The sequence below is a fragment of the Salmo salar genome, chromosome 08 (assembly GCF_965601325.2).
Source record: "Salmo salar chromosome 08, fSalSal1, whole genome shotgun sequence".
In the NCBI taxonomy this organism is placed as follows: domain Eukaryota; kingdom Metazoa; phylum Chordata; class Actinopteri; order Salmoniformes; family Salmonidae; genus Salmo; species Salmo salar.
The window spans coordinates 16,949,300-16,962,979 of record NC_138298.1 but is presented as its reverse complement, the minus strand read 5'-3'; the positions used below and the strand labels follow the sequence as shown (position 1 = coordinate 16,962,979).

The following is a 13,680-nucleotide window of genomic DNA, read 5'->3' as shown; positions in this document are numbered from 1 at the left end:
GTTAATCTAACTGCACTGTCCAATTTACAGTAGCTATTACAGTGAAAGAATACCATGCTATTGTTTGAGGAGAGTGCACAGTTATGTATTAATAAATTAGGCACATTTGGGCAGACTTGATACAACATTTTGAACAGAAATGCAATGGTTCATTAGATCAGTGTAAAACTTTGCACATACACTGCTGCCATCTAGTGGCCAAAATCAAAATTGCACCTGGGCTGGAATAATACATTATGGCCTTTCTCTTGCATTTCAAAGATGGTACAAAAAAAATACAAAAAAACACCTGTTTATTTTCTTTGTATTATCTTTTACCAGATATATGTTATATTCTCCTACATTAATTTCACATTTCCACAAAACTTCAAAGTGTTTCCTTTCAAATGGTATCAAGAATATGCATGTCCTTGCTTCAGGTTATGAGCTACAGGCAGTTCGATTTGGGTGTCATTTTAGGCAAAAATGGAAAAAGGGTACAATCCAAACTTTTACTACTCTACTTATTTAGGCTTTCCATAACAAAATGGGTTGAACACCTATTGACAAGAAATTTCAGCTTTTCATTTTTAATATGTAAAAATGTAAAAAATAAAATCCACTTTGACATGTAGGCCAGTGACACAAAATCTCAATTAAATCAATTTTAAATTCAGGCTGTAACACAACACATGTGGAAAAAGTCAAGGGGTGTGAATACTTTCTAATTAGGCACTGTACAACCTTGCCATTAGTCGAAGACAGCCAATCCAACAGTTTCAGAAAAGTAGTCACTTCCTGAGATCTGTATTAAATATTTTTTTAAAGGAGTTGCTTTCTGAGATCTGTATTCAAAATAGTTTTAAAAAGTAGTGATTTTTTGGGATCTATATTCAAATAATTGTAGTCATCTCCAAAGTAACTTTTTTCCTCTGACAAATAGTTACTTTCCACAAAGCATAGTTAAAACTATAGTTATCCCAGATCTGTACGCTACTTGTCTCACACAACTAAATTTGTTTTTATCACTTTACACATTTATTTTGGGATCCACCCCTGTTAAACGTCACTTGCCTGATGACGCACAAGTAGAGAAGGTGAGTCGATTTTAAAACAAGCGCATTTTCATCCACGTTCGCTCTCCTCGATTACCTTTTTCAAAAGGAGGCGAGAGCTGACGGAAGACAGAGGACGCAGAAGTTGAGATAATCCAAATGAGAAAAGGCCATGATCAGTATCTTTCAAGCTCAGTACAGACATTACCCTAATTGACCTAAAAAGAATGGCCACACTGCTACGATTTCTCCCCGTTGTGGACACTCCTATGTTTGATAAGGTTACTCTGGAAGGAGAAGCTCTTGTAACACAGCTTACACTTGAAGGGCCTCTCCTTGGTGTGAACGGTCTGGTGCTTCTTCACATAGTTCGCCTCAGCGAAGCGCTTCCCACACGTGGGGCAGGCGTACGGCTTGTCGGCGTCTGTCCTAATACTCGGCCTCCCACGTTGTGACCCAATGACACCAGAGGAGGTAGAAGCAGGAGCCACCACCCTCAGGTGGTTAGTCTTTGAGCTCCTTCCTTGACCTGTAGCCATTGTTTGGGTGTTGTTGGGATTGTCTGCAGTGTTATAGGCTAGGTACCTCTCATGGTGAAAGCCCATCCTGACCCTGTCTGTATTGGTGGTATAACTATGAGGCAGCTGAGAAAGGCTAGACCCAGACCCAGGCTTTCTATGAACCCAGTCACCAGGCATTAGAGGAGATCTTGAAGGAGAAAGACTTCCTGTTAGACTCCCACTAGGCGGGTCTCCCACCACTCTCTGTGAAGGCTGAAGCCCAGGGTGACCTGCTCTGTTCATCATGGATACTGTGGTGTTTGTATCATAGGAACAGGAGGGTCTATCTCTATCAGCCCCAGGCCCTGCTTCATCCCTGCACTGAGACTGTGAAGACAAGTGCCTCAATTGCTGACTGGATCCCTGACTGGAGCCTCTGTCTCTCTGATGACCACCAGGACTGAGGGAGTTGAGTCCACCTGTCCACTGGTTGTGTTCTGTGTTGTGGTGGGGTCTCTGTCCCTCGTGGTTGGGTCCTGGTTCCGACTCGCGAAGGAAGAGCGACGGCTCCTGATCCAGTGTCCTGATCCGGGGCCAGGGTTTGTGACAAGCCGCTTCAGAGGTCCAGTCTCTCCCGCCAGTAACACCGGATATCAGCAGGTCCTCATGGACTGCAGACTGTAAATACAAATTGAACAGAAAAGCATAAAGGTTTATATAAGAAACTCTCTGCTGTACACAGAAACATGACATGATAGTAAAAATAACCAAAGTCAAGCCCATCTCTAACACCGTGATTCAAGTAGCCTTGGAGTTTATTATAAAAAATGTCCATGTGTTGATTAAAAAATGAAGTAGAATGTTTTGGTTTGACTGAGATAAGGAAAACTCAGTCCCTGCAATGACACAAAAATAACCAAGTCAGTCAGCACAGAGTCAATGTTGTATTTAATTTCAACAAAATGGTCTTACACTCACACAGTGAAGTACAGTACTTTAATTGTACAAAACATGTGACAGGTTCAACATTACACACATCTTCATGTCAAGTAAACATGAATTAAGGCACCATAATTTCCTCATTATAAAACACCAGCATCAAACAGGACAAGGTTCACTTTACATCAGTGAAGCATTTTTAGAGACACCATCACACCAACCATCACCTTATCATCTATTCTACCTTATCATACTCATTCTTACCTCAATTCACCTCATCCAGTTCCCTACTACATCCTAAACAAACAGAATTGACTACAAACTAACTAGTACTACATTACATGTCACTACACACTATACATGGGCCGTGTGCATTTTCTGCTGGTGTATCCTGAGGTAGCTCCTCTCTGAGAACCTCTTCCCGCAGTGGGTACAGGCGAACGGGCTCTTTTGTGTGGATCTTCAGGTGCATCTTCAGCTGGTGCGAGAACCTATTCTCACACTGGGGCAGCTCTAGGATTTCTCCCTTGTGTGGACTCTCTGGTGCCTCTTCAGGTTGGATGAGTGTGAAAAACTGGCCTTGCACAGGTGGCAACCAAAGGGTTTCTCCCCTGTGTGGACCCTCTGGTGCCTCTTTAGGCTGGACAAGTGTGAAAAACAGGCCTGGCACAGGTGGCAGCTGAATGATGTCTCTGCTGTGTGCATCCTCTGGTGGATCTCCACCTGTTTAGGAAAACTGAAAGTTTTCCCACAGAATGAACACGGGAAGCGCTTCTCTTTGCCACCGGACCGACTGATAGTGTTACTACTACTACTGTCATTTGTCAATAGGTTTGTGTAGCCATTTAGTGTTGAGGCACTGGCATTGTCTGAGGTCTGGTTTAACATTAGGAGAGTGTGAGGAGGATGAAGGCCAGGGAGTGTCTGTGTTGTCTCAGGGTCCATGTTCCAGTTGATAGATCCTATAGAAGGCAGGCTGAAGGCAGCATCTGTTAGGGGGTTAACCTGAGGCTCCATCAGTCTCTCTGAATCATAACTATAGGAGCAGGACGGAGCATCGCTAGCCGAGTCTGTGTCTGTTGTCTTACGGACACCGCCCCGTCCCCGCGGACCAAATCTAAGCCTCGCCCTGGTCTCAGCCAGTCTGTTGTCATGGAGACTAAGTTTGGTTGTTGTTTTGTGTTCGACTGTCTGTTTCTGGTTGTAGTTAACAGTGTTGTTCCCCAGCCCAGAGTTGAGGATGCTGTCCCATCCACTGACCTCCACTATGTCGCCTCTGTTCCTGACCTGCTCAGTGATGTTGACCCCTGGGCCCTTGGCTGCATCCGTCTGGATCTGGGAATCCAATATGGCTGCCCAGTCTCCTCTGTTAGCCTCCAGCCAACCTCCTGCAGGAAGAGGTTAGAAAGTAGACTTTACAAACATGGTAGAGAACTCTACATATGTATTTATTAGGGATCCCCATTAGCTGCTGCACTTCCTGGGGTCCAAACACATTAAGGCACTTACATCACACATAAAGCAAAAGCTAAAACAGTACATCATATAACATTATTACACCGCTACATATCTACAATACAAAATGTATAATACCACCATACAACAATATTACAATGTATGTGTGTGTATGTGCTAGCGTGTGCGTATGTCTGTACCTGTGTGTGTGTCTCTTCACAGTCCTCACTATTCCATAAGGTGTATATCTGTTTTTTTAAATCTAATTCTACTGCTTGCATCAGTTACCTAATGCTAGCTCTCTGTGTACATTTAAGGGCCAGCCGTGCTGCCCTGTTCTGAGCCAATTGTAACTTTCCTAAGTCCTTCTGTGGCACCTGACCATACGGCTGAACAGTAGTCCAGGTGGACTTGCCTTGTTGATAGTGCTAAGGCAGAGCAGCGCTTTATTATGGACAGACTTCTCCCCACTTTTGTATCCACACGTGGCATGTCATTAGTAAATATAGAAGAGTAAGGGGCCGAAACAGCTGCCCTAGGGAATTCCTGATTCTACCTAGTTTATGTTGTAGAAGCTTCCATTAAAGAGCACCCTTTGTGTTCTGATACAGATAACTCTTTATCCACAATATAGCAGGTGTAAAGCCATAACACATACGTTTTTCCAGCCGCTATGATCGATAATGTCAAAAGCCACACTGAAGTCTAACAAGACAGCTCCCACAATATTTTTATCATAAATTTCTCACAGCCAATCATCAGTAATTTGTGTAAATGCTATGCTTGTTGAATGTCCTTCCCTATAAGTGTGCTGAAAGTCTGTTGTCAATTTGTTTACTGTAAAATAGCATTGTATCTGGCCCCCCCCAAAAATTCCAAAAGTTTACTAAGGGTTGGTAACAGGCTGATTGGTCGGCTATTTGAGCCAGTAAAGGGGGCTTTATTTTTCTTGGGTAGCGGAATGACTTTTGCTTCCCTCCAGACCTGAGGGCACACACTTTCTAGTAGGCTTAAATTGAAGACATGGCAAATAGGAGTGGCAATATCATCCATTATTATTGTCAGTCATTTTATCTTCAAGTTGTCATACCCCGGGGGCTTGTCATTGTTGATAGAAAACAATATTTTCACCCCTTTCACACTCACTTTAGGGAATTCAAAATTACAATGCTTGTCTTTCATAATTTGGTCAGTTATACTTGGATGTGTAGCGTCGGCGTTTGTTGCTGGCATGTCATGCCTAAGTTTGCTAATCTTGCCAATGAAAAAAATCATTCAAGTAGTTAGCAAAATAATGTAATGAATGAGCCATCTGTTTCAGTGAATGATGGAGCTGAGTTTTCCTTTTTGCCCAACATTTTATTTAAGGTGCTCCAAAGCTTTTTACTATCATTCTTTATATCATTTATCTTTGTTTCATAGTACAGTTTCTTCTTTTTATTCAGTTTAGTCACATTTGCAGTATGTTGGCGAATCGGTTGTGCAGCCAAACTTATTTGCCATTCCTTTTGCCTCATCCCTCAAAACCATAACATTTTTCAATTCCTCATCAATCCAAGGGGATTTAACAGTTTTTTCAGTCATTTTCTTAATGGGTGCATGCTTATTAGTAATTGGAATAAGCAATTTCATAAATGTGTCAAGTACAGTGTCTGGGCGCTCCTCATTACACACTACAGACCAGCAAATATTCTTTACATCAACAACATACAAATCACTACAAAACGGATACACTATATTAGGCCCAGCCTTTGGAACTTTGTTTTTCCTAGATATGGCTACTATATTGTGATCACTACGTCCAATGGATTTGGATACTGCTTTAAAACAAATTTCAGCAGCATTAGTAAAGATGTGATCAATACATGTTGATGATTTCATTCCTCTACTGTTTGTAACTACCCTGGTAGGTTGACTGATGGCAGGCACTGTTTACAGTTTGAAGCTTTTTCTTGAGTGGGTAGCTTGATGAGAGCCAGTCAATATTGAAATTACCCAGAAAATACACCTCTCTGTTGATATCACATACATTATCAAGCATTTCACACATATTATCCAGATATTGACTGTTAGCAGATGGGGGTCTATAGCAGCTTCCCACAAGAAGGGGCTTTAGGTGAGGCAGATTAACCTGTAGCCGTATTACTTCAACAGTATTTAACATGAGATCCTCTCTAAGCTCTACAGGAATGTGGTTCTGAATATAGACTGCAACACTGCCCCCATTGGCATTCCTGTCTTTTCTGTAGATGTTATAACCATGTATTGCTACCACTGTATTATCAAAGGTATTATCTAAGTGCATTCCAGAGTCAAAATAGTAATGTCATCTGTTACTAGCAAGTTACTGATTTCATGAACCTTGTTTCTTAATGTGGGCTATTTTCAGCACTTTTCTGGGAAGCTTGAAAGTAGACATGACAATGTTATTTATGTTTGAGTTGACAGGGCAGGGTGAGCTGCACACAGTGGACTTCCTACTAGGGCACACCGCCTCAGTGCTAAGAGTAGAACTTTGGTTCATAGGCACATGATTACAGCATACAATAGCTGTAGGATGAACAGAGGCACTCAGGGCAGTTAGAGGGACATGAATTAAGTTACTTATGACTGACAACACCCCTGGGACAATGTACATTTGCAGCAGCACTACGACAACTCAGCGACACAATGGTAGGGATTATCTGAGCTGGACTTGGGTCATTGATAAGTCAATGTTTTTTGAGTCAAGTTCATACATTATAATGTGTGTGTTTTTCTATGTAAACATAAGTTCTATTGATTTCATGAATGAAGAAAATGAATAACAATAGCCAGGCACATCACTATTCCCATTGAATATCTATTACTGTACAGTATGTAGGCTATACAGTGCCTTCAGAGAGTATTCACACGCCTTGAGATTGTGTGTCACTGGCCTACACACAATACCCCATAATGTCAAAGTGGAATTATGTTTTTAGACATTTTTACAAATTCATTAAAAATTCAAAGCTGAAATATCTTGAGTTAATAAGTATTCAACCCTTTGGTCTAAATAAGTTCAGGAGTAAAAGAGTAAAAATGTGCTTAACAAGTCACATAATAAGATGCTTGGACTCAATGTGTGAAATAGTGTTTAACATGACTCATCTCTGTACCCCACACATTCAATTATCTGTAAGGTCCCTCAGTCGAGCAGTGAATTTCAAACACAGATTCAACCACAAAGACCAGGGAGGTTTTCCAAAGCCTCAAAGAAAGGCACCTATTGGTAGATGGATAAACAAAAAAGCAGACATTGAATATCCCTTTGAGCATTTTTTAAAATAAAAATAAATTAACGAATGCATTTACCCTATATTTAACTAGGCAAGTCAGTTAGGAACAAATTCTTATTTACAAATGACGGCCTACCCCGGACGACGCTGGGCCAATTGTGCGCCGCCCTATGGGACTCTCAATCACAGCTGGATGTGATGCAGCCTGGATTCAAACCAGGGACTGCAGTGACACCTCTTGCACTGAGATGCAGTGCCTTAGACCGCTGCGCCACTCGGGAGCCCTGGTGAAGTTATTAATTACACATTGGATGGTGTATCAATACACCCAGTCACTACAAAGATACAAGCGTCCTTCCTAACTCAGTTGTGGAGAGGAAGGAAACCACTCAGAGATAACCACCATAATGCCAATGGTGACTTTAAAATAGTTTGTTTAGTTAAACGGCTGTGACAGGAGAAAACTGAGGATGGATCAACAACATTGTAGTTACTCCACAATACTAACCTAAATTAGAGTGAGAAGGAAGCCTGTATAGAAAAATAATATTTCAAAACATGCTTCCTGTAGGGCGTCCTGAGTGGTGCAGCGGTCTAAGGCACTGCTTTGCAGTGCTAGAGGCGTCAGTACAGATTCGGGTTCGATCCCGGGCTGTGCAGCAGCTGGGCCACGACTGGGAGACCCATGAGGCGGTGCGAAATTGGCCCAGTGTAGTCCGGGTTAGGGGAGGGTTTGGCCAGCTGGGATGTCCTTGTCCGCGCTCGAGCGACTCCATGGGCGCATGCACTGACTTCGGTCCTCCGACACATTGGTGCTTCCGGATTAAGTGAGCAGTGTGTCAAGAAGCAGTGCGGCTTGGAGGGGTCGTGTTTCGGAGGATGCAGGGCTCTCAACCTTCGCCTCTCCCGAGTCCGTACAGGAGTTGCAGCGATAGGACAAAACTGTAACTACCAATTTGATATCACAAAATTGGTGAGAAATGGGGTAAAAAAAAGTGGCCCACCCCCCCAAAAAAACAATAAAAATAAAAACATTCATCCTGTTTGCAATAAGGCACTAAAGTAAAACTGCAAAAAATATGGCAAAGAAATTTTATTAACTACGTCCTGAATACAAAGGGTTATGTTTGGGGCAGATCCAACATCACTGAGAACCACTCTTCATATTTTCAAGCATGGTGGTGGCTGCATCATGTTATGGGTATGCTGGTCGTCGGCATGGATTAGGGAGTTTTTTTGGTAATGAAAATAAATGGAATAGAGCTAAGCACAGTCAAAATCCTAGACGAAAACCTGGTTCAGTCTGCTTCCTATTGGGAGACAAAAGCACCTTTCAGCAAGACTTACCCAGAAAGGCTCACGGCTGTAAGCTGACAAATGTGATTCTAGGATGTATTGAGACAGGGGTGTGAATATTTGCGACTTAGATATTTCTGAATTTCATTTTAAAAAATGTCTAAAAACATGTTTCATTTTGTCATTATGGGGTAGTGTGTGCAAATGGATGAGGATTTGTTATTTAATACATTTTGAATTCAGGTTGTAACACAACAAATGTGGAATAAGTCAAGGGGTATGAATACTTTCTGAAGGCACTGTGTGTATTTCTCCCTTACCTTGCTCCCCCATCTTTAGTCCACTCAGCAGATCAATGCTCTCTGGTTCATCTTCTATTGTCTCCTCTTTGACCAGCAGCAGATCAGGCTTCCCATCCTCCATGTCTACTGACTGTAAGAGATACAGAGTGAGAGGATGTTGGTTCAAGAAATCTGATATGAGCACCCTGCTATGGATCATCTTCTGATTGGACAATGAGGGACTGCTATGAGTACTATGCAAACATGTTAGTTAATTTGATCACTTGTCACTCTTTAATAGTTTTATCAATTCAAAGGCATGGTCAAGACCTGGGCCCGTATTCACAAAGCATCAGAGTAAGAGTGCTGATATATAGGCAGGTGGGGACCTGATCCTAGAGTCATTTATTATGATCTAAAAAGGCAAAACTGATCCAGATCAGCACTCCTGCTCTGTTGATACGGGCCCTGACCTAATACCATTCAGACAGTCATTTACAGTGGGCTCACTTCAGTGAGACTGTGTGTGGTCCTGTGCTGCTCAGCTGGTTCCTCTGTGGTTCCAGAAGGTGGTGTTGTCTGGTTGTCCTCTATGACCATGGTCCCTTCTGGGTTCCACAGACTCTCCTCACAGCCCTCCTCCTTCACCAGCAGCACCTCTGGACCCTCCTCCTCCTGGAAGAGACAGGTGATACAGATTACACAGACATACACTTCCTCAGGTAAGTACACACAGATAATAAACACACTTTCAACATGGAGTATTTACCCATCCCGACTACGTTTGAGTCCTATACTGTAGTTACATAATGACTTCATTGTTGTTAAACTCTCACGGTGGACATAAATATGATGTTGTTGGTAAATATGAGTCAGCTATGAAGTCAAAAGTCATCATCAGACAAACCAGACTAAACTATTTGATGTGTACAGTAAGTGTTTGTTAGTGTGTGGGTATGTGTAGGTATATTTAGTAAGTGTATATTGGTTATAACGCGCTGTCGTGTTTATGCAGAATAGGGTGAGATCAGATGTGACGTATACTAAAGAGAGTCTCAATGAAAGTCTTGGAATGAAAAATCACATTGTGTTTATTAAACATAAAAAACTTAAATACATATCTATATGTGGTTTTCATATGGGGTATCTCTGCGTGCCTGGCAGATAATCTCAGCTTGGATGTCAGCCCACCACCTCAAGCTCAATCTCGACAAGACAGAGCTGCCCATCTTCTGGGGGAAGGCCTGCCTGCTCCAAGACCTCTCCATCATGGTTGACAATTCCATGGTGTCCCTCTCCCAGAGTGCAAAGAACCTTCATGTGACCCTTGACAACACCCTGTCATTCTCTGCTAAAATCAAAGCAGTGACTCGCTCCTGCAGGTTCATGCTCCACAACATCCATAGAGTACGACCCTTCCTCACACAGGACGCGGCACATGTCCTAATCCAGGCTCTTGTCATCTCCCATCTAGACTACTGCAACTCTGTTGGCTTGGCTCCCTGCTTGTGCCATCAAACCCCTGCAACTTATCCATAACGCTGCAGCCCGTCCGGTATTTAACCTTCCCAAGTTCTTCCACGTCACCCTGCTCCTTGACACACTCCACTGACTTCCAGTTGTGGCTCGCATCCACGGAGCAGCAAGGGGAACTGCCCCTCCATACCTTCAGGCTATGCTCAAACCCTACACCCCAACCCGAGCACTCCATTCTGTCACCTCTGGTCTCTTGGCCGCATCTGTTCAACCTAGTCTAAGCTCTTCTCTGTCAAGGCACCCCAATGGTGGAACAAGCTTAACGCTGAAGCTAGGACAGCAAATTCTCTGCCCATTTTCCAAAGATGTCTGAAACCCTATCTCTTCAAAGAGTATCTTAAATTAATCCACCCCCCCAAATTTGCAAAGACTATGTTGTGTGGCTGTCTCACCCAGCTTTTTTAAGACTAATTGTAAGTCGCTCTGGATGAAACCGAATGCAAAATGAATAAAATGTAAATATAAAATGTAATGTCTCTACTAAAAATCAGCATTAACTTGATAAACAGCATAAATTGTCATTAAAATTAAATTGTTGAATGGAAGTAATGAAATAGGCATTTGTGAACACCACAGCCTACAATTTCTGGATGCAACATTCTACCGAGGAATATTCAACACTGAAATCTGTTACTCCCGTTATTACAAATGCATCTGTGGATCTTTTATGCTGACAACAATGAAAATAAATATTTGTCTTTAATGCAGGGTTTGATTTAACGTCAGAAGCTATCGAGTGGAATGGTTACTTTCTATGTTATACAGTGGAATGCCTTTTCTGCTGGTGTATCATGAGGTACCTCCTCTCGGAGAACCTAACTGCAGTGCATACAGGCAAACGGCCTCTCTCCAATGTGGACCTTCAGGTGCATCTTCGCTGGGGCTGGTAGGAGAACCTTTTCTCACACTACGGGCAGCTGTAGACCCTCTGATGGACCTCCACCTTCTGGAGGCAGCTGAAGCCTTTGCTACAGAACCTGCAGAGGAACCGTTTCGCTTTACTACTGCCTGTTGTTGTTCCCCTCCCAGAGACTTGGCCCTTTGAGTTCAATAACTGATAGCAGTCATGTGAATCGGAAGGCCCTATTGACGTGGACACTGGGTCGTGACCCCTGAGCGTGTGTAAATGGGAGTGGGTTGCAACATTTGGATTTGTCTCTAATCTTTCCCTGTAGTCTAAGAAATCTCTGCCTTGTGAGTGTCCTCCCCCAAAGTGAGTCTCGTCTGCATTCCATGTCAGAGGAGAATCACCAACTTTCACAGTTGCTATCTACGACTACAACCTCCCCTTTCTTATCTAGGCACCCTTCAGAGTACACACTACTACTATACTGGTTCCAGTCCTCTCTAGACAGATCTGTCTGTGCCTCTAAACCCAAGGATATGTTGCCAGGGTCCATCGCTGTAGTGCAAGAAGACAGATCATCAACGCCAGTGACTAATGCGTTATCATCATCACGGGAATGAACCATCCTCTGGCTTGGGTGAAATATTGGTAAGTACTCTGAGCCGGGAGCAGGAGGACAGCCCAGTGGCCCCAGCCCCAGTCTGTCTGGGTCTGATCTGTGGTCAGATACTGTGTGTAAGAGCCTGTGTTTTACAGTTAAAATCTTGGTGTCCGTCTCTGACTTGAGGGCGTTAAACTGACCTCTGTGATGCTGCATCGGGACCTGGCCTGGGGCACGTTGGCAGGGGGCCCAGTGGCTACAGGGGGCACCACTCCAGGCGCTGCTCCAGTCTGGATGTCTCTGCTGTGCGGTAGGTCCTCCACTCTTTCAGACGTCTCCTGCTTCACCCCAGGACCTGCAGCCTCTGCAGACTGACACAAGAGAGGAGGTTATTACCGGTACATGAGTAGAATTGGAAAACAATGTTGTAGGGAAGTCTCACAAGCTCCCTTATGGCAGATAAATAAGGATGTACATATAAGAAAGTGAATAGCTGATGGGAGTCTTTCTGAAATATGTAATACTATTACACTAACCTCTATCACAATAACATCCTGGGTTGAGGTTCCACTCCCCTCATCAACAGTGATTGGTTGGTCATCTCTCCATGTATTGTGTTCTGCTGGCTTCACAAAGCTTCTGTGGCCTCCAGTGAGATGTCCTTCACCTTAAAGAGTGATTGGGGGAAAAGAGGTGGTTTGGTACTGTGTCGTCAACGCTCATGTTTTCAAAGAGTAAATAATAGGAAATATATTATCAGGTTAGAATGTGATATTGTGTCTTTCAGCAAGTTTGCTAAGTAATCAGGGGAACTATAGCCTACTATATGTGATTAACACATCTAAAGTCAAACGTGCAGATGTGAACGGGGCGACAGGCCCCTCAACCTCTGCAAAAATGTACCTCTTGCCATTCCTCTGTATCGGTCGAGGATCTTAGCACTAACGTTACTGGGACGACTGGCGAGGACGCGGTCTCGCGTTGTCCTCTCTGCACGCTCCTGTGTCATCTTCAATTCGAGTTGCTGCAGTTTCCTCTGCAATACCCTGTTTTCTTTCTGGCTTTGAGTTATTTCCAAACGAAACACTGCATAGTCGTCGTCTACGAGTTTACAGATATCTGCCACGGCTGCATTCGCTAGCACCTCCATGATGGAGGCTATTTGAGAGTGAAAAACCATACAGTTAGCCATTGTTAGCAGCTAACGTTAGCGTTACCTAGATAACAGATCTATCACCCAAGTCCTTTCTCCAACACGAATGAAAGACTACCTGGGGGGTAAGTAGGTGATGCTGTTTAGTTAAGAGTCATGTTTTGAGTTCGTGTGTTAATAAATGTCTAAATAACTAATAAAATCGCTAACATTGAAATTGTTCTTGGTCACCGTTCACTTCCGTTTATACTTCTGTGGTTTTTAAATCGCGGTTGGCAATCAACTTTAGTGATGCATTACCGCCACCAACTGGACTGGAGTGTGAACCAGCTACATGGGAGGTCTAAAGTTGAGCTCTACCCAATTAAACTCTGCCTTCTCTTGGGAAATGAAATACAGAATTAAATACAATATCAGCTTAAGGTTTTCTTAAATTCAATTTAACTCCTCAATACCATTATTCCTTAATCCAAATAACAAATTGTATTTTCCCTTCCCATATTGCTGGCACTGAAATGGAATGTGTTCCACTGTCTCCATCTCCTGGCAGTGATCACACTTTCCAGTTGAATGTTTCCCTTCTGATTTCAAAGTGCTGTTGAGCCTTATGAGTCTCAACCTTGTGATTAGACTTTCCTCCCTTCTCTCTTGACCTGAGGTCCTCCCCCACCAGGTCCTCCCCCACCTTTTCCTGGATCTTAAAACAGGGGTCTTCCCTTTCCCTCGCTGTTCCACAAGTCCTTCCATTAAAAATAATACTTCTTATTAAGACCTTGGT

The 13,680-nt window shown here is 43.1% G+C and overlaps 1 protein-coding gene across 2 annotated transcripts; it reads right to left on the bottom strand.

The window, feature by feature from the left end:
- Window positions 1–276: 276 nt before the first annotated feature.
- On the bottom strand, window positions 277–13,183 carry LOC106610097 (uncharacterized). Of its 2 annotated transcripts, none has more exons than XM_014209284.3 (7): window positions 12,653–13,183; window positions 12,286–12,416; window positions 11,950–12,120; window positions 9,276–9,440; window positions 8,805–8,916; window positions 3,734–3,861; window positions 277–2,212 (listed from the first exon to the last, which is right to left on the bottom strand). In XM_014209284.3, the coding sequence occupies exons 1-7, from the start codon at window positions 12,939–12,941 to the stop codon at window positions 1,274–1,276; spliced, it is 1,935 nt and encodes a 644-aa protein (XP_014064759.2). In that variant the 5' UTR covers window positions 12,942–13,183; the 3' UTR covers window positions 277–1,273. The 2 variants fall into 2 exon arrangements, with proteins under 2 accessions (XP_014064759.2, XP_045579102.1); XM_045723146.2 differs by having other exon boundaries at window positions 3,761–3,861.
- Between the last annotated feature and the right edge of the window lie 497 nt (window positions 13,184–13,680).

Excerpts from the sequence above, each read along its gene's own strand:
- LOC106610097 (XM_014209284.3), bottom strand. The coding sequence starts at position 12,941 with ATGGCTAACTGTATGGTTTTTCACTCTCAAATAGCCTCCATCATGGAG. Across the intron at positions 9,441-11,949 it reads CCCGATGCAGCATCACAGAG|GAGGAGGAGGGTCCAGAGGT; the intron begins GTCAGTTTAACG and ends TGTCTCTTCCAG. Across the intron at positions 2,213-3,733 it reads ACAGAGGCGACATAGTGGAG|TCTGCAGTCCATGAGGACCT; the intron begins GTCAGTGGATGG and ends TTGTATTTACAG.